The 20878-nt window shown below is 45.0% G+C and overlaps 2 protein-coding genes and 1 long non-coding RNA gene across 3 annotated transcripts; 1 reads left to right on the top strand and 2 right to left on the bottom strand.

Annotated features, from left to right (window-relative positions):
• Positions 1-10724: 10724 nt before the first annotated feature.
• LOC125746221 (alpha-2B adrenergic receptor-like) lies at positions 10725-13455 on the bottom strand. Its single transcript, XM_049019971.1, has 2 exons — positions 13143-13455; positions 10725-12447 (listed from the first exon to the last, which is right to left on the bottom strand). The coding sequence occupies exons 1-2, from the start codon at positions 13168-13170 to the stop codon at positions 10862-10864; spliced, it is 1614 nt and encodes a 537-aa protein (XP_048875928.1). The 5' UTR covers positions 13171-13455; the 3' UTR covers positions 10725-10861.
• A 3025-nt stretch (positions 13456-16480) lies between these two features.
• On the bottom strand, positions 16481-19729 carry LOC125746177 (blastula protease 10). The gene is made up of 7 exons (XM_049019871.1): positions 19558-19729; positions 19034-19086; positions 18329-18413; positions 18134-18248; positions 17593-17765; positions 17107-17188; positions 16481-17031 (listed from the first exon to the last, which is right to left on the bottom strand). The coding sequence occupies exons 1-7, from the start codon at positions 19604-19606 to the stop codon at positions 16899-16901; spliced, it is 690 nt and encodes a 229-aa protein (XP_048875828.1). The 5' UTR covers positions 19607-19729; the 3' UTR covers positions 16481-16898.
• Positions 19730-19798: 69 nt separating this feature from the next.
• Positions 19799-20727, top strand: LOC125746180 (uncharacterized). The gene is made up of 2 exons (XR_007398872.1): positions 19799-20072; positions 20284-20727. It is a non-coding gene; the product is annotated as an uncharacterized LOC125746180 (long non-coding RNA).
• The last annotated feature ends 151 nt before the right edge of the window (positions 20728-20878 follow it).

Genomic DNA, 20878 nt, shown 5'->3' on the forward strand with positions numbered 1-20878 from the left:
CGAATGTGGAAAAACAGCCGGAATGCAATTCTTGACCCACTCAAGTGGGCCATCTAGCACCGACTCTCTCATAACCTGTTCAAAGGGACTTAAATCTTTTCATGCTTGATGTGAATAAGGCTGACTAACTAAAATCAGCACATGTGAGGGTCTGGGATATATACCGCCTGGCTAAAAAGTAGCCACCGTTTGAATTTAAATACTTCAAGTACTTAAGAGCCAATGATTGGATCATTAGACTTTATGGAGGTTCAACTCACATATCATCAATACAGAATCTCAATGAGAAATGGAAGCAAATCTGGATGAAAAAAATATGTCGATATGTTGCATAAGCACGTGGAAATAATGCAGCGATGAATGTGCACCATGATGAAAGCTAAAGGCGGTTCAAATGACTACTCAAGTGTGTGACTTGGCCAGGCAGTGTATTAGATAGGAAGCCAACGTTCGGTATTTGTAGTCGATGTTCTGTGACCATCATCACGGTTATTGGTGCCACAGCAGCCCTTCCGTTGTACCACACTGGATAGACTTCATTCACCTTTCACACGAGTCTTCTTTTTTATGATTTTTCCCTCCTTGGACCACGTTCAGGAAGTCCTCACCAGGGCTGACCCTGAGCACTCCACAGGCCTTGCTGTTTGGGAGAAGCTCCGACCCGATCATCTGACCATACCGATCTGACCCTTATCAAAGTCACTCATATCTTCATCCCTGCCCATTCCTCCTGCATTCAGCAAAAAGTTAGGTGACCATCTAATACATCCCAGACCTTGACACACACCATTTTAACGAGTCAATATTATCCGCTTCGAGTGGTGGTGGTCATAATGTTTTAGCTCATCGCTGTAGAACACAGCAATAACGGGCGTTTGTTTGTTTCATGAAAAAGTTCTTTTCAGATTGCAGTCTGTGATTTTCCAATTGATTGCCAGCAACCTACAGAAGAGAAAATATTAATTTTTCCTTTCTTTCAGATAAAAAAACATTGTCAGATTGCTGTCATCAAAGAAGAAAGCATCAAGGAGGAGAATTTTCTTATCAGTGTGATCGCTAATGAATGGCTTTGCGGAATTACCAGCTCGTTACCAAGACTGTGACTGTGTACAAGAGTGATAATTAAATATTGATGGTGAACTTGGCTACCCCAAGTTTCCAAATAAAAATAAAAATGAGATGAAGTGCCTTCGTGATTAATATGAAAACAATGCCTTTTTGCACATTTTTCTAAGGGATGAGGTGAGATTTCGCTCTATTTACAATCTGATACCTCATTTGTATCCTTGTGTTTTCCTCGTTCCTCGTGTAAATGTTTTTGCATCCCTCCACTCAGATACCCATATCCATCCATCCATTTTCCAAACCTCTTATCCGAGTGGGTCGCGGGGGGGTCCGGAGCCTATCGCGGAACCAATGGGCACGAGGCAAGGGAACAACCCAGGATGGGGGGCCAGCCCATCGCAGGGCACACTCACACACCATTCACTCATGTATGCACACCTACGGGCAATTTAGCAAGTCCAATTAGCCTCAGCATGTTTTTGGACTGTTGGGGGAAACCGGAGCTCCCAGAGGAAACCCCGATACCCATATAAAGACCCTGATTTTACCCACATCCCCATTGCCTGTCATTCTGTCCTCCTTCCCACCCAACCTTACAAGACTCATTGTCATTTCTGTTACCTCTGTGTACGTCTGGCATGTTTCAGTATCACAGCGATGTGAAAAGTGCTCCGGGTAAATCTCAGCAAATACAGCATAAAGGGAACCCCCTGCCTGACAGAACCACGGTTAATTGTGTGTAAACAGAACAACTGCCATTAATAACAGATAAGGGATCACTGTCAGACTCAGGTCATTTCACATCGGTCTTTTCGTCTGTTTCGTTTGATACTTGTCTGGTTGAGCAGTTAAGTCAGCTTTTATTATTTAAAAATCAGCATTTAACCTATGACTGGCAATCTGACTGCATATCACCTTATAAATAAATCTTTCACCCAAAACATTATGAGTGCTGATGTTTTAGGATTTATTCTGCAGATGTAATAATAAATGTAAGAAGATACACCGGCATGATATGAATACAAATCAAATCAAATGTGAATCCAAATCAAATCATATCAAATGCGAATGGGAATAGATGGATACCAGTTTGCAAAAATCATCACCAAAGGGAGTCAACGGCTTTCACTGCTATTGTTTCCGTGGATCCTGATTGAATTAGGTGAATATATGTTTTTAATATCTTGTATTTACTTCTCATGTCTAAACAGGACCATGCAGGAAGATGTGTTAAAATGATCGACTACAAGTGTTCTAGTGTTCTGCAAAGCTGGCATAGAACATTCAACAGCACAATATCTAATCAAACAAAGATCTCGACATTCCGCATGTTCCTACTTTTTCAAACCAGAAAGAAGGGATATTACCTTAGATATCAACCCAAAAAAGAAAATTAAGAATTGTAGCATTTATCTCTGTGGGGGAATTTGCACGATTCTCCTTCCTTGATGGAGAAGAATGCTTGTAAATTAATACCTTACTGATCTCTCAGGGTTTACATTTCCCCAGCCAGGCATGTGATTTAGGTGCTTAATAGATATCAGATGTGATCCAGACTTACTGGGATGTTTTGGGACACCAGCGTTCCCCCATAATACATGTAAAATTCTGTCATATCAGATTTTCACTGGTTTCAGATATATGAGCTTAATCTAGAAATTCAATCCGAAAGAGAAATCTGCTTTCGCAAAAAAAAAAAAAAACTCAACTCAGTGCAATTACACACCTTTGCAGAGTATAATACAAGTTTCACAGCGTAATGAAGGTTAGGAACACTGAAGTGCCTCATTACAGAAGCACATCCTTGGACCAACCCAGCTCAGTCTTTCCAGAAAAGCGCACTCTCCACAAAACCGTGTCAGGCTTTTCACGTTCTAAATCGCCAAGGAAATTTGCCTGAGTGATTGTCAGCGGAGTGGGTCTTTATCTTCCTCAAACAAAATGAGAGAGAGACTCGACGTCCTGAGGTATGAGAAACAGCCAACAAGATGGCTGGTGGATCATCTGCAACAGACGTTTGTACAGTATGTAATGAACACAGTAAATCAGAGGTGGCTTTTAATATAAAATTCCATTATATGGTCGGCTTCGTCCAGAGATTTGCCCCACTCTTTTATGTGGTCGTAACATTCCACAATTTATCTTGAGGCAAGGATCACATTTGTAGGAATTCTTACTCTATTACTAATGTATATCAACTGAAATGAGTATGTGATGTGTCATTTTGCTGCTTAGCTGATTCTTTTTGGAATTGCCCTCATTTAAACATCTTAACATCTCTGGAACTACATGGATTAATTACTTGCCTCGGTGGTACAACAGCAGAACATTACCTGGAAATGAAATAATGTGCATCAAATTGATCTTGAAGCAGCCAATGAGAGTTATATCTAAATGGTACCTTCAATGCCCATTTTCAAATCTCATCTAAAAAGACAATATTATTCCTTAGCTTTTATTTCAGTTTGAGACTTGTTTGATTACCATTCATAACTACTTAAGGCTCTTATTGTTATAGCCATTCAGTTGTTTCTTTTATTGTCATTTAAATTCCTCTTATTACATTTTTTCGTCATCTGCGTTGCTTTTATTGGTCCATTATCTGTACAGAACTTTGGGTTCAACTCTTGTAGTTTAAAAGTGTTCTATAAAAAAACATGACTTGACATATCAGAAATTATCTTAGCTCTTTTTTTGTTATCGACCAGGGATGCCCCCTCCCAGATAATCTGCAAAAAACAAGAGGTAATCAGCTAATCAAATGCCCTTTTGTTACTGCCGTGCAACCATTATTTAATTGTGCACAAGGTGTATGAAAATTTTACCCATGTACACAACTGAATATCTCACTGGAGCCACTCAGGGGCGTAACAATGAATTTTCCTGCAGTGTAGGGCACTGACCTTCAGGCTGCTACTACACTGAATAACAATTTCATCTTGCTGCCCTAAATTTACAATAGTTATTAAATTAGACCCTGTATAATTTTGGCTTACAAATGACTCTTTCGTCCTCCATAGTACCATATAAGCTGTTTTTATTTTAACTAAATAACTAAAGGTTACAGCAAAGAAAAAAAATAAAAATCATAATTTATTAACATCCTCCACAACAATCCATCTGCTATGTTATATAGTATGTATTGTACATTTGTTACTGTTCAGGTCTTTCAGTTCTAGAAGACGGTTAAAATCCATTTTGGCTCACAAACGGCTTAGTTATATCAAAGTTTGGCTTCACCAGCAGCAGTGGTATCCAGGACCGGTCTGGGGTATGACCGTGGATGTATACATTGCTTCTCAGTGTTGCTGGGTCCACTGGTGTCTCTCTCGCCCACGATAACTCTGGTCTCTGGCTCCCGGCAGGATGACTGGCTATGCAAGCATACGAATGACGAGAAACAACCAAAAGTTATCTGTATAGATTTTAAATGCAATTTTATGAATTATGCAAGCAATACAAATTAACTAGAATACCAAGGGTTGCATGGACATTCTTTGTGAAGATATAAACATTTCTTATGTGCTGTATAAGTTTTCTATCTATCTATCTATATGCAATGGAAATTTCTCACTTTCCACCATAAATGTCCAGACACCATTTGATGTTTTCTGGTTCTGTGTTCTGTTTCATAGATGCTACCCACGTATCGCATACCTAAAGGGGTCGAATAGAACCTTGAGCAGTTTGGTCAGAGCAGGACAGTGCCCCCCCCGAGCAAAGAGACACCGAATAATGGATTAATTCCTTATTTTCACTTGACTTAATTGAAGTTGATTACCCACCAGGTCCTGAGCCTGTCATTGCATTTCCAGTCGAAATCCTAACAGTGCTGTTATTTTCCTAAGAAATCACTTTCACTCTCAGTCAAATGGATTACTGACAGCTGTATGCATGGACCACGGAACGCTTCTGAACAAGGGGGCGTATGAAGTCATGATCACTTGTCTGGTGGCTTTTGAAAAATTCAGATATAACCTTTACGCCTTTCTTCTTAAATTGTCTAAGCCTGCTCACCTTCCTATTAGGGATGGGCTGTACCAGTACCACTAGGGGGTTGGGTCTGGCCCCTGAAAGTCTCCCTCCCTCATATGGCCGGACCTGCCTGTTCGTCTCCTTTACAGCACCAACAGTACCAAATCACAGTATTCAGTGAGTAACCAATGTCGTTGCCTTGTTTTTAAAAAATGCGGACATAATTAAGGCCTTTAATACCAGTTTGCATTTCATGGGTTGATGATTGTTGCTGCATTATTAATGATGCCCCACATTATACCCACGGACAGAGCCCCCCCCCCCCCCCCCCTGTTCCACAACCCATGGCTGTATGTCAATAATCAATTGTCTATCTACTTAGATACATATAAATCTTTAATATTCGTCATGTGAAAACAGGTTTTTGACTCAACAGGTTGAGTCAGTAAAACAGGAAGTGCATTTTGCTGGCTCACGAACACGTAATTAACATAATTACTAACCTAATTATGGGATCTAATTTTACCTCCTTTGGTCGTGTATGTGTGTAAGATAGCAATATACATATATGTCTGTCTTATAGTTTTATGCGCCCTGCCACTCTTCGTTTCCAGAAATTCCAAATGAAACATTCTCTTTTTTATTAACTGGATGGGAACATTCACTGTCCGGATATTCATCCTTTTTCTCCTTTTCCCAGTCCTGCTTTCACTCTCATTTACTCATGTGGGAAAACCTCACCGCTCAATCCCCAGTGGGTCCGATGCATCAGTGGCCCCTGAAAACAAGACCACTTTCCGTTTTACTTTTTAATTTGCTATTAATGTGGGACTGGGGATGTGCTGTGTCTGTCTGTCAAATGATCTATGTTTGCTTTATTCATTTGCTAACTTTTACGTATCTGTTCATTGTTTAAAAAATGGCCTCAACATCTTCAATAGCAAAAGCCATAAAAATATATCACGTGGCCTGGATTAGGAATGGTTGTGTCTCCGGAGAATTCACTAGGAATTATGGGGCTGGATCTGAAAAGGATCACATCTTACTTGACGGTGTTGTCCGCGATTCCTCCATCTGTAAATACCGAAATAGAGATGCTGTCACAGTAACGCTGTTTCTGCTGAACCTGCTTTATAGGGTCATCTGCTTGCGGATGTTTTTCTTTTCCCGATCTACTTTAAAATTAATTGTCGGCCTTGTTATTGCTGATATAGTGTTTGCACATCCCGTCCCAATACTGCTGCCAAACCAATCACAGAACAGTCCTGATAAGACGGAGCCAATCAGCTTAGTGTTACATGCTATCGATATGTTTTCCATTGAAATAAAGTGTCTTAAGATATATACAAACAAACCACTTTGCACTTTTAAAATGATCAGTCCTCAGTCTTTGTTTTGCTTTGCAAAAAGAATGCAACGCCTATTCACACAGAGAATGGGTGATATTGGGTAACTTTATGCATTGACCTGGCTAAATTCGTTTCCCTTCTGCCGCAGCCAAAATCATAATGAAATTCACTCAAAATTCATGAACAATAAGGCCAAAAAAAATCCATCTCCCTAAATAAGAAACACTAGTCTTCCAGTTCCTGTTGAACACTGACATAATTCTAGGTATTCAAATACCATGTGACCTGTGCATGTTGAATGCAGGACATTTGTTTTACTGTATAAATGATTAATTTATCAGTGAAGAGCAGATATTCCAAAGAATAACAAGAATTCAAAATGTCTCTGCCTTTAAAAACCATTCATAAAAACTGCTGCATATTTAATCAAAATTCAGAGAAAGAACCTGATATGTCATTCTGATGTGCGTTGTTCCAAACTTCGATGTGTGTCGTCTTCTGTGAGGGGGAAGCTCTTGTATTCTTAGTCGGATCAGCACCGGTGATCAGTATGCCTGGTCTCAGCATGGCCCACAGCTGGCCTGCAGAATCCACACCCCCTACTGTGTTCTGACGGCAGCCTGTTGTCCCTCCCTGTGTTGCACTTGCATGTCATGCTCAGACTGCCCACCAGGGGACCCCCAAGACCTCTGACACAATTCGAACACCGGCCAGGACTGTGTTGGGACCGAGGGGCGACTTTTGGCCCGGAAATGGATGGATCCAGTGATTCTGCTTGCAGGCACGTAAGCATTGGGAGGAAAGAAAAAAGCAAACGCATGTCAGTTGAGGAACAGCTATTCCCTTTTGAGATCTTAGCAATGCAACACATGTCCCTGGTGTTAATGATCTGGGCGGCTGAGTTCTCACCCTGAGCCGCCCGATATCGCAAATGAGAGCAAAATAGTAAGTTTCGTTTCTTTAATTGTCTTTATTCGTGCGCAATAGAATATAAATCAGCAACATTACAATCTGAAAGAGGCGGCAATATTGCACAATGTTTAAAAAAAACAAACAAAATAAACCAAACGGCAGTAACACAATTTCCCCAGCGCTGACAGCACTGGACACACCTCCCATAAAGGTCTTTGTTATATTTTTTCCATATAAACAAAATACTGTTTTCCAGCTTAATTACCATCAATTCATTAGTCAGAGAATAACGTTGATCACAAGCAAACAAGTTGATGAAAATAACAAAATAAATAGATAAAGAGGGGAAATGTAAAAAGATGCATGCTCGTTATAAACATTTTCCGGAGTGGGGGGGTGGGGGGGGGTACTGTTGGACACTGAGTATCCCACCAGTATTAATGTCTGCATGTTATGTAATTCACCCGCGAAACGTCCACACTGCAGTGCAGATGAGTGTAACCATCACAGGTCACTGGAGCCCTCACTGTCAACTGAGGAGTGACACAGGGACTGAGTTTTGGTCAGGAGTCACGCCTGTGTTCATACCGCCGCTCAGAGGGACACACACCTGTGTTCATACCGCTGCTCAGACGGACACACGCCTGTGTTCACACGCCAGCTCAGACGGACACACGCCTGTGTTCACACAGCCGCTCAGACGGACACACGCCTGTGTTCATACCGCCGCTCAGAGGGACACACACCTGTGTTCATACCGCTGCTCAGACGGACACACGCCTGTGTTCACACGGCCGCTCAGACGGACACACGCCTGTGTTCACACGGCCGCTCAGACGGACACACGCCTGTGTTCACACGGCCGCTCAGACGGACACACGCCTGTGTTCACACCGCAGCTCAGACGGACACACGCCTGTGTTCACACGCCAGCTCAGACGGACACACGCCTGTGTTCACACAGCCGCTCAGACGGACACACGCCTGTGTTCACACAGCCGCTCAGACGGACACACGCCTGTGTTCACACCGCAGCTCAGACGGACACACGCCTGTGTTCACACGCCAGCTCAGACGGACACACGCCTGTGTTCACACGGCCGCTCAGACGGACACACGCCTGTGTTCACACGGCCGCTCAGACGGACACACGCCTGTGTTCACACCGCAGCTCAGACGGACACACGCCTGTGTTCACACCGCAGCTCAGACGGACACACGCCTGTGTTCACACAGCCGCTCAGACGGACACACGCCTGTGTTCACACCGCAGCTCAGACGGACACACGCCTGTGTTCACACCGCCGCTCAGACGGACACACGCCTGTGTTCACACGGCCACTCAGACGGACACACGCCTGTGTTCACACCGCAGCTCAGACGGACACACGCCTGTGTTCATACTGCCGCTCAGAGGGACACACGCCTGTGTTCACACGCCCACTCAGACGGACACATGCCTGTGTTCACACCGCAGCTCAGACGGACACACGCCTGTGTTCACACCGCAGCTCAGATGGACACACGCCTGTGTTCATACTGCCGCTCAGACGGACACACGCCTGTGTTCACACCGCAGCTCAGACGGACACACGCCTGTGTTCACACAGCCGCTCAGACGGACACACGCCTGTGTTCATACTGCCGCTCAGAGGGACACACGCCTGTGTTCACACGGCCGCTCAGATGGACACACGCCTGTGTTCATACTGCCGCTCAGAGGGACACACGCCTGTGTTCATACTGCCGCTCAGACGGACACACGCCTGTGTTCACACCGCAGCTCAGACGGACACACGCCTGTGTTCACACAGCCGCTCAGACGGACACACGCCTGTGTTCACACGGCCGCTCAGATGGACACACGCCTGTGTTCACACGGCCGCTCAGATGGACACACGCCTGTGTTCATACTGCCGCTCAGAGGGACACACGCCTGTGTTCATACTGCCGCTCAGAGGGACACACGCCTGTGTTCATACTGCCGCTCAGACGGACACACGCCTGTGTTCACACAGCCGCTCAGACGGACACACGCCTGTGTTCATACTGCCGCTCAGAGGGACACACGCCTGTGTTCACACGGCCGCTCAGATGGACACACGCCTGTGTTCATCCTGCCGCTCAGACGGACACACGCCTGTGTTCATACTGCCGCTCAGAGGGACACACGCCTGTGTTCATACTGCCGCTCAGACGGACACACGCCTGTGTTCATACTGCCGCTCAGACGGACACACGCCTGTGTTCATACTGCCGCTCAGACGGACACACGCCTGTGTTCATACTGCCGCTCAGACGGACACACGCCTGTGTTCATACTGCCGCTCAGACGGACACACGCCTGTGTTCACACGGCCGCTCAGACGGACACACGCCTGTGTTCATACTGCCGCTCAGACGGACACACGCCTGTGTTCATACTGCCGCTCAGACGGACACACGCCTGTGTTCATACTGCCGCTCAGACGGACACACGCCTGTGTTCATACTGCCACTCAGACGGACACACGCCTGTGTTCACACGGCCACTCAGACGGACACACGCCTGTGTTCACAGAGCTTTTTTAATTCCAAATGCGGGCTGGGCTGCTGTGTGCAAGAAGCATAACAATTACACAGGCAGTCACAATGCCAAAGAGCTTTTTTCCCCACACAGACAATCACACAGGCAGTCACAATGCCAAAGAGCTTTTTTCCCCACACAGACAATTACACACAGAATCCAGCTTCTGATTTTTGTTTAGATTATATTTTAGCAAATTCGTGCCTGTCTGCTGCTAGCGGGGAGAGGATGGTTAGGTCCACCACCATCCATTTCATCAGCTACCATGGAACCAGCAGCCCTTGGTTTAACACCTTATAGAGTTAAAGTAAAAGACAGAGAGAAAGCACCGGCAAATGTATTGGCCAGCTTGTGATATTCAGGATACAACATTCAGTTATTTAAAAGGCATGTTGGGGGGGGGGGGGGTGAGGGGAATACAAGGACGAAAAATACCTACATTAAAAAACCTTAAAAAACACATCCACTCCCCCACCCCCCAAAAAAGTGCATCATTCAGCTCCTGCTTTTTCCTCTTTCGAAACCTTCTTGTGCCCGGGGGTAAAATGCGATGGCGATTTAAATCTGCCAAAATTATTATATTTTAGTTAGAGTCTCCATTTAAAATGTTGTGTATTTTTAACTGAATGCCTTAAAAACCTGTTCTAAAACCATATCTTTGATACGGTTAATCTTTCTTCAAATTTACAATAGTCCTGTGAATTCTTTATGTTCAGCTAAATATATAATAGAAAGATATTTACAGATACACAAATGTTTGTTTAGGTTCCACAACAAAATACATAAATTCTAGCAGTTTGTCCAAATATCTTCAAAAATGTTCTTTTCCTTCTCTCAAATCTTCTAAAGAAAGCTTCTTTAGAAGGTCATCAAGTCTTTTTTCACAGGAGACGAATGTCCAGCAAACCCCACGCATTCAAGAAATCACACACCACCTCAGCACTACGGACATCCCCGAAGCAGCTCTGCCTCCTCTCAAAGGCGGAGCGACCTTCTAGAAGAGCGTGTCCTTTCTGCTTCTGTAGAGAATCTTCTTGAAGGCCTTGCGGAAGTCCTTGTTAAAGATGGTGTAGATCAGGGGGTTGAGGGAGCTGTTGCAGTAGCCGATCCAGAAGAAGAACTTGAAGAGCGGCTGCGGGAGGCTACAGGACTCTGGGCAGATGGCCTGCAGGCTGTAGGAGAAGAAGAAAGGGAACCAGCAGACCACGAAGACCCCGATGACCACGGCCAGCACGAAGGTGAGCCGTTTCTCCCGGTTGACGAGGGCTTTTCGTCGGGCGGTGTTGGGCGTGTTCTCCAGGCTGGCCTTTTTCTCAGCTAATACCGTTCCCTCCGACGTGGCGACAGTTTCTCTACAGCGCCGTGCTGAGCCTGGGGTGAGAAGCCCACCGCCTGGAGACCCTGCCAAGCTGGAGGACCCGTCACCTCGGGGTCCGATAGTCCCCCTCTCTACATCTGAGCCCGAGCTGGAGCTGTCACGGTTGCTGTTGTCGATACTTCGCCTCATAGTACCCTTCCTCTCCTCACGTCTAAAGATGTCCTCTGGCAGCCTGACCATGGCGGCGCCGGTGGGTGGAGAGGGTTTGGGGCCGATGATGGGAGAGGGCGTTATTGGACTGGGAGTTGGCGTTGGCGAGGGGAGTTTGCCATGGGAGTTGGCAGGCTGCTCGGCCTGTCCCCTGTCGGCCAAAGCCGGGACGGCGAGGTCAGGGGGTCTCCGCAGGCTTCTTTTCTGAGCGATATCCAGACCACTGCCATTGCCGCTGCCATTCTGCTGTGCCTGAGGCTTGACCTCCGAGGCATGAGTGACACCCTCCTTCCTGGGCTCCCCCGGCGGACAGCGCGTGTGCTGCTTAGCGATCTGGTAGATGCGCACATAGACCAGGATCATGATGAGGCAGGGGGCGAAGAAGGAGCCGACGGTGGAGTAGAGGATGTACCAGCGCTCGTCATTGAGCTGACACTGGGGGCCTTGCTGGCTCTCCTGCCTCTTATTCATGGAGAGTAAGGGGGGGAAGGAGATGACGGCCGAAATGAGCCACACCACCAGGATGGCCGCCTTGATGCGCCCGGGGGTGCGCTGGGCGTTGTACTTGATAGCCCGCGACACCGACAGGTACCGGTCCAGGCTGATGGCGCACAGGTGCACGATGGACGAGGTACAGAAGAACACGTCTAGCGCCAGGTAGATCTCGCACCACGTCGAGTGGAAATACCAGTAACCCATCAGCTCGTTGGCCAAGGAGAAGGGGATGATCAGCGTGGCCACGAGGATGTCAGCGGCAGCCAGCGACACCAGGAACAGGTTCTGGGGCCCGCGGAGGGAACGGCTGGTCAGCACGGCGATGATGACCAAAATGTTGCCGAAGATGGTGAAGAGCATCATGGTGGTGATGGTGGTAGCGAAGGCAGCGGTGGCCGCCAGCGAGTACGGATGCTTCAGGATGCTCTGGTTGCACGCCAGACCGGAGCCGCTCGTCCCTCCGCTGGTACTGAGGTTGCTGCCGGCCAGACCAAGCCAAACTGATTTGCATGCACCATCCAGAGAGAAATCCATCATGAAACCGGTCGGTGGAGGTTCTGAGAGGTAACAGCAAAAAAAAAAAAAAAAAATTGAAATAAAATTTTAAAAAAGAATGTTTCCCGTCTAACAGAAATACTTTTAAATTAAAGGAGGCATAAACAGCAGCATTAAAAGCGTTTCTTGGTCCTGTTGGAGAAACGCTGTGTCCTCAATCAAGCCCTTTCTCACCAGCAGACGATGGACATATGACTTTCGTCCTCAAGGTTTCTTATTGTTCGTAACTATTAGTCCTTTATTTCATAATCAAATCAAAAAGAAGGTTCATGACATTTAGCGGATCCAAGGCACTTTGTTTACATGTTTTGCCATATTGCACGGCCAAACAATTCAAAAAGCCAATTCGTATTTTAAATCCTATATTAAAAGAACCACGACTTGTCGTTGTGCCGTATGATTCGTTAAAATACGTACTTAGGGCAGAGAAAGACAGTTTCGCGTGTTTTAAAAGTCTAAAATGTCATTTTGACCGGCTGGAGAAGAGAAGCAAATTGTTACGTTTTCTTATTTAGTAAAAGCTTAATAATTACAGCTATGCATTTAGGCGAAGAGCAATCGGAGAGTGTAAAATTAGGGTTAAAAAAATTATCCTACCAGTTAATGTTCCTAAACGATTAAGTTAATTGACCATCAATTATGACCACCAAAAGGTAAAGATTTCTTAGTAGTATTCTGGGAAAGTTTTGAGTCCTACCTTTAATGCATGATGTTGTAGACCACATCTAATTAAAATAAAAGGTTTCGCGCACAGAAGTTTCCCATCGCGATATTTTAAAAATGTTCTCGGCGCAATAAGATGATCAAACTTAGTTCTAGTCAAAAATAAGACGAAATGTCATTTTCCTTATCATGAACCGCTCATATGGTTGGTTTTATTTCCCAGGACAGTCGGCGTTTTGCGAGTGTTGGCTGCAGGAGAGGAGCCCCCTGCGCCCCCGTGGTGCCTCATATCCGCCTCGGCTATGTCGCCTCCCGCTGCAGCGCCCGCACCGCCTGCACACCTCGGCTCCCTCCTCCCGCACTGAGAGCGCTGCGCTTCAGCCCCAGCATTAATACCGCCGCGTTTCCCCCTCTTGGCACGGAGCTGTCAAACCTGGCGTCACGGGTAGCGCCCCGTCTTCGGGCTCCGTCCTTAAGTAACGGATTGACGGAAAGACCCCGTTCCGTTCAGCTTGAGCAGAATCTCTCTTTCAGCAAAGCATCCGTTATCATATTTTCTCAAATCTACTCCGTTCCCTTGCAATTTCTCCACAAGCTGACTCATCGTTTGACAAAGTGTGTAATTATATCTGTGCAAATAAATATATTTTAAAGAATTATACGTGGGTAAATATTTTTTGCAGCAAATATGATATTTATCTATACCCATCATCTACATAAGTACTACAAGACTGTAAGGAGCAGAGTACTGTAAGAGGGGAGTCTATCAAGGAAGCCGAGAACGGGAGATACCCTATTTGGGATGCCAGTTCATTGCATATCACAAATGGCAGGCGGGACTTTTACAAGAACACAAGCTATGCGGTACTTTGTTTCAACACAAGGGTGATCCTACCAGGCTCCAGGCCTCACACGCAGATACCCCTGCGTACCATGACTCCATTGGGGCACTTGGGACATCACAGCCCCCTCCAGCATTTCAGGTTGACCTGGGCTGGGTGTAGCATACAGCAAACGCCTCGATTACGCAAATGTCACTGTCCCGAAGGTTACTCCTCCCGACATCTGTGACCACACACTCAAACGGGCTCGTTCGGAGTCTCCAGCAGACTGGCGAATCGCCCCAGTAAGATATCCTGGCGAGCGGCTGAGGCTGCCCCTGCCTCGTGTGCCAGAGAGGGTTTCGCCCCTGATTACCCCCCAGCTCAGGCTCAGCTTTCACCCGCTACACCGGTCGAGCCCCAGCTTGTGAAGAGATGAGCAGTTTCAGCAGGGAGCCCCTCTTAATACCCAAATCTCAGCTGGACATGAAAAGTATGCGACTCAAATTATAGTCAGTTGTATTTACATGGTAACCACATTCAGTCAGCTTGTCAACACAGCCCGTGACCATCCAGCCAGAATTTTTTTTATAAAAATGCAAAGGCTGACAAAAATGGAACATCCATCTACTTAAAATAGTGAAATTATAGATGTCCTCCTACCAAGACCAGAGTTTAATTTATGCTTTTATTAAGTCATGCCATTCATGCAGATTAAAGCCTAACACACTTAATAGCTCGCTGCTTATCCAGCACAAGGTTACAGTGATGCCAGCACTTATGCCAGCAACCAGAGGCTATGAGGCAGGGGACGTTCTGTACAGGATGCCAGTTCATCGCAGGGTACACGCAGCAATTTAGGTACCAATTCACCTAACAGCATGTATTTTGGACTGGAAGAAGAGTCCCACTATTACAGAGGGAGAGCATGTAAACTGGAGATTGTGAGGCCAAAATGCTGCCCACTGACATGATAAGCAAGGCAACATTAAAAAAACGACATATCAGCTAAACTGCAAATGTCGCAAAGGCATAGAAAAATGCAGTTGGCGTTACACTGTAATAACTGCAAACACTTTCTGGTCATGAAAGCAAACCTGTAAATCATAGCACAAGCAAAGAAAGAAAAGAACTAATAAAGTCCATCATCCAGGAAGCCCGTGACTAACGAGGTCATCCCAGTGTTCCTTCCTGTCCGGATCTGAAGCGACATTTAACGCCATTATAAAAGCCAGCGTTAGTCCATCTCACCCACAAATCTGCCTCGAGAATATACATAACTCTTCTCCAGAGCTTCATGTTAAATAATAATAAAAAATAAAAAAAAAGTTTGTATTCTTTGGACAATACTATGTTAGACATGTTAATAGCTGATTATGATCACTAAACTCTGAATGTTATGAGAAATGTGAAAATTGTAGTATTATTTTGACTTATCACACTGTTAGCTGCACATTTGTTCAGACAAAAGCTGAGAATTTATGAATAAACCACTAATTCTTCTATTGAGGTGGGTATTTTTAAAAGACGAATTCATCTAAATGTCCAGGCAAATCTCAAGTGCCAGTTAAATTATACACAACCTTCAAAACCAGCTGTTCTACAATTTAAAGTAGGTAGATTTAGAAATAATTGAAATTATACTCTGGGATTGAATGGTAAATGTTACTCTCTGGATCGTCTCCCTAAATATAATCCTTCAGAAAAAACGACCTGTGCAATTAAAACCCCATAAACATTCAAAATGACCCACTAATTCTGGCACAGAATATTTCACAGAAGGCTTGGGGGCTGCTTTAATGAATCAAAGGCTCGAGAAGACACCCGAAATGACTGGAGTGAAAAGGATCAGCATCAGTACTGCTGCCCATGGATCATTTTACCAGATGGCAGACGCAGTGGAAGCACCACATCAGTCTGGAAAGCCGACCATGACCGTTTCCATTACTTAATTCTTTACCTACCGGAATGGTAGATTGCTGATCTCAGCTTAAACCTGAGTTTCGGAGAGGGAAGTATCACAATAGTTTCACCTCTCACCATGCTGACACTGTCCAACACCATCCCCCCCCCCCCACACACACACACACACACACACAAATGACCAATAATATTATGAAAGTATTAGGGCAGATTTTTTTTTTCTGAGGCGACATTACACGTCATTTACTTGTATGTACGCCTCAAGGCAAGTTACTTAGTGGTTAAATAGCGCCATCTTGTGGAAATATGAAAACTGAGCAGGAACACTAATATCAGTCACGGGACGGCACAAGTAGGGAAAACCTACCAAGAAGCCCCCCACCGTCATCTCCCCAGAAACCCAAAACCCACATACAACATGACGACAGATTTTCTTAGAAGCCTTTAATGAATTTGCTGCATGTTATAAGTTTCAAAACACTTTTGCAACAGGACAACAGCGTTACTAGAACTTAATTCGGGGCTGGAGTCCCTTAAATACGTCTCCTCCCTACATAGTTTGTTGGTCAGCTAGAAACGAAACAGTTTCAAGGTCACCTCCACCATCATAAATATATGCAAGAAGCACTTCAACTATGAAATAATCTTGAGTTTATTGGATTTATGGGCAGTAGTACTAAATTAACCGTTTAGGTTCTCTCAAAATCCAAATTGTAGACAATCCCTATTTAACCTTGGAGACTACTGTGATTTTCATACTTCCTTTTACAAACTCCATTTCAAAATGTCCTCTTAGCACAGAACAGATCCAGCATCAATCAAGAACATGCCACTACGTTGCCCATTACCCCCCCAAGGCAATTTATTCCAACAAAGTATATATTTTTTTGACAAAACACAGTATGCTGTTCAGAACTAGCTGAAATACATTGCAATTTCCAAGATCAAGCCAAATTTCAGCACCAACAGTTGTGAAATCGACAAAAATCCCCAAGCGACTGTACATACAGGACCACTGCAATACCTCGGATACTGGGAAGGGTGACTCAGTGCTTATCGCACGCGTATAGCTTCTGAAGTCGCTGAACATCCAGATCGCTCAGACTCTTCCTCTGTCCAATGACCGCTCCCTTTTTCTTGACGACAATTGTTGGCTGCCCATTAGCAGAGAATTCATAGCTGGAACGTTGAACACAACCTTGAAACACTACAGGAGCTCACACTAACTAACAGCATTTCAGGACAAACACTCACCTCCCGTAATGCATGATAGAGTTTAAATCGTAGGGCAAATCCTTGCCATTGATATCTTTTTTAAAAAACTCTTCTTTCCTTCCTGAAGAAAAAGCAGCCATTGTCAAAGGTGATACTTCTCAACCAGTCCTCAGACACCCCACAGCAGTCCACATTGTTGCTGCCTCCCAACTCTTATTACACCTGTCCCAGGTATTCTGCGTTCTTGATTATGTGGTGCATGTGTGCTTCAGGGTTGAGAAACGCTGGTCAACTGTATGCCAAGCTTCTTTGGACCAGTTTGCATTTAGATTCATTTCCATAATAATGAATAACAGAAGCTGGTGAGAGAAAACAGCTGCAAAGCTGAATGAATTGGACAGTAGTTCAATATTGCATAAGTAATCTTAGAGGCAGTGGGGCAAAGAGCTAAAATGCAGAAATGGCCTGCAGGTGCTCACAGCTGGTATTTGTTTTGTACTAGGGGTGTCTGAAAGGCATCATTACCTGGCTTAATGTTCTGGTATTGCACAGTGATGTAATCATCGCGGTCGCTGCGCACGTGCTCGTGGTAAAATCCCAGCGCGTGTAGCAACTCGTGGCAAATGTTGCCCGTCGCGCATTTTTTGCCAATGAAGACCGGCTGCCGGCCGCCACAGTGACCCACGAAAGAGGCGCAGCTGGGAAAGGAAACGGGGCGAGATTTAACCAAAATTCGTTATTCAGGGTTTGGCTGAAAACGTAACATTTCAAAATGTGGCAGACGCCAAATGGGGCGTCCATGTAGTTCGTTTTTATACTATAGCTAATGACAACCCTGAAACTTCACTAAAATTCACAGGAGTTGGGTAATTCAGGTCCAGAGAGTAAAAGTCCAGACTGAGATTTTGTTTCATTTGTGTCATTACCCAGCTCTGAAAATTCAAGTTATATCAACTTCTGTCCAAGTACATTTGCCATAATTGGATGCAGTGATCATTAAAATTAATTAAGATAACAGGGGCTCCTACAATATGTCAACGCCCGGTTCCACACGAGGGGCACTTACCCATCGCCGATGACAAATTCCAGATAGTCTGTGTCAGTCGTGCGCTCCTTAAACACAACGCAAGTCTTCTGCGAAATTAATTCGAAGGCGCCCCTGATGTCAGCAGTCTTGTTTCCTGCGAAACGAAGGAAGCAAATTCAATACCATCGCACTGAGCCGGTGCTTGGGTCTCTGTCGAGGGCCCGGCTTCCTTACTTAGCGCTGGGCTGATGACAAAGGGCACGACCACTGTCCCGTTCTCTGCGGGCCACAGCTGCCCTTCGGCGCTTCTATCTTCCCGCTTCCGACACATGAAATATTTGTAAATACAATTCCGTTTTTAACATTCGCAGCTTTTCATTTGGCCTAAGAATTTCCACCACAAACAAAATTAAAACCCGTCTGGACCTTTTAATATTACGGTTAGGTGGGCTTTTCCGTGCCCGGTAATTAGGCCTACAGTAGGAAAAACGGACTGTTTTGAACTCAGGATGTAAACTCAAACTGCAACTCATCTCCATCCATCTTCTGAAACCATTTATCCTACTTAGGGTCGGGGGGCTCCGGGCCACCCATCCCAGGATGGGGCACCAATCCATCGCAGAGGGACTCAAGTCATTTTCACAAAATTAATAATTGAAACTTACAACAGCTTAGGCTATAATAAATGATACGTCATTCTGTAGCAGCCAAACGAAGCTGCATGTCCATCTAACTCATCAGTCAGGGACGGAAAATGTTTTAATCCACTTAGTACAGGGTTTGTGAACCTGATTATGGGTCGATTCAAAGCATTTATTTAATGCTTTTTGCGCTTTATTACTAAATATCCATCAAATACCGTGGCATGTCGTAAGGGATATGAAACAATACGTGTTTTAAAATAACAAAAAAAAAAATAAAAAAATTTTTAAAACTCACCAGCTTCAGCTTGTCCCATTCGATGACGTCACCGCACGCGTTAGGCCGGCCAGCTGAGAAGAAAGGTCGCGTCATTTTGGTCGGTACATCTTTGCTTTTAACCATATATTTAAGATAAGTACAGCGGACGTCCAAGCAAGTATTGAATACAAGAACATTGTGAATTAAAGTTTTGAACTGATTTAGATTGACTTGGGTTTAAATCAAAAGTAGATTACGCTTCCACAAAATTACAATGTATTGTTTCAGGGTTGATCTTTTTGTGCTGCAGCGTCCACTCGGAGTGATCGGTTGTCCTGGCCTCAAAAGCTGAGAAAGGGGTTAACTGGGGTTATGCATGCATCAGATATGTAGGTGGGTGGCGCAAAACGCTGCATACAGCTCCGAGACGATTGGAGATCAGAGTTAATTCTTCCGATTAAAATATCAAGACTAGTCACCGAAATTTCACCGGAAAACAGCAGAATATAGTCTTCTACAATCAACGATTATTAGTTAGATTATTAGTTAATAATCGTGGCTACCGGTTTTTGTGAAGATGGTATAAATCGCCAAAACTTGTAAAACGTTCATTTTCTCATTAGGGGGGACCTAGAAGCAGATCAGCTGTTAAACAATATTGTTATGGAGCCCAGACAGCAGTAACTTGGTTTATTTGATCCCAGTGTGCAAAGCAGGTGCCCTGAAGTGACGCACGTGCAAGTCGTGTGTTTAGTGAAGCTGCCTGCATTACACTGTTTGCAAAGATGTCTGCAGGAATAATAATTGATAGGCCCATTAGCCCACTAGTTTACTCGATCTTCACTGATATGGACACGACTGACTGTTGTTGTGTATATGTGTTCCTTATACAGACAACAAAGCGCAGAGGTGTTACTGCGGGCATCGATATAGTTTCATAGTTATAGTTGGTCGTGTGAACGCAGGTCACTCAGACGTTAATTTACTGTCGTTTGTAAGGCACAAGTGGATCTAGGTTAAAGGGGCTGGTGGGATTTTCCATGACGGACTACAGATGCGAAGTTGCAGGGTAACACCGGTAAGTGGCGATCTTTTACAACTGTACAGCAAACGAAATGTTCAGGATTTTCTTAGGTTTATGTTTTAGACCTCAGTGTACTGGAATACAATGTAGCCTAATAATATGAGCGGTACCTTGGGACTGGTGGGATTGGCGTGCTGCTTCCCGTGTGGGGACGCCAAACACGGAGCGCCCAGGTATAACCCCCCAATTTCTACCACCTTCACAGGATTTGCAGCCGCTTCGTTAAACAGCAAGGTGTTTGATGATGATGACGATGCTTCATGCTTGATTTAACTCATCGACGCATCAACTCCCTGCACGTACAGGGCCCCTAACCCCCGGTGCGACAGGCATGTGCCCCGCCTCCGCGGACTGTCCGAGCCGGCGGACGCGCTGGATCAGACAGCAGAGACTCACTGCTCTTCCCATTTCATTCAGCTGAACATGCTGCAAAACAATTAAAACATTACCCGTAATCTACCACAGTAACCGTAGACGATTCCCTTTTGGGAAACGTACGTAACGTACTCGTCCGGGGTACGTAACCGAACAAGGAAAAAGCTGAGTTATGAATAGGATTTATAATTGCTCTCCATAAGACACTTTTATACCAATTAAAACTGATTCTGCTGACTTTAATTTTTACTCCCAGGCCGAGGTGGGATGGCGATCATGCGTAACTGATCACATCCAACTGGAAACCAACCCCACACCCGCATATTTAAACGAGCCCTTCCGCGATGTACAAACGACGCTTTAATGGTAAATACTGCGTTACGTAATACGCCATCTACAGGTGAAGTAACACAGCGCACTTCACA

The sequence above is a fragment of the Brienomyrus brachyistius genome, chromosome 7 (genome assembly GCF_023856365.1).
Source record: "Brienomyrus brachyistius isolate T26 chromosome 7, BBRACH_0.4, whole genome shotgun sequence".
NCBI classification, from domain to species: Eukaryota; Metazoa; Chordata; class Actinopteri; order Osteoglossiformes; family Mormyridae; genus Brienomyrus; species Brienomyrus brachyistius.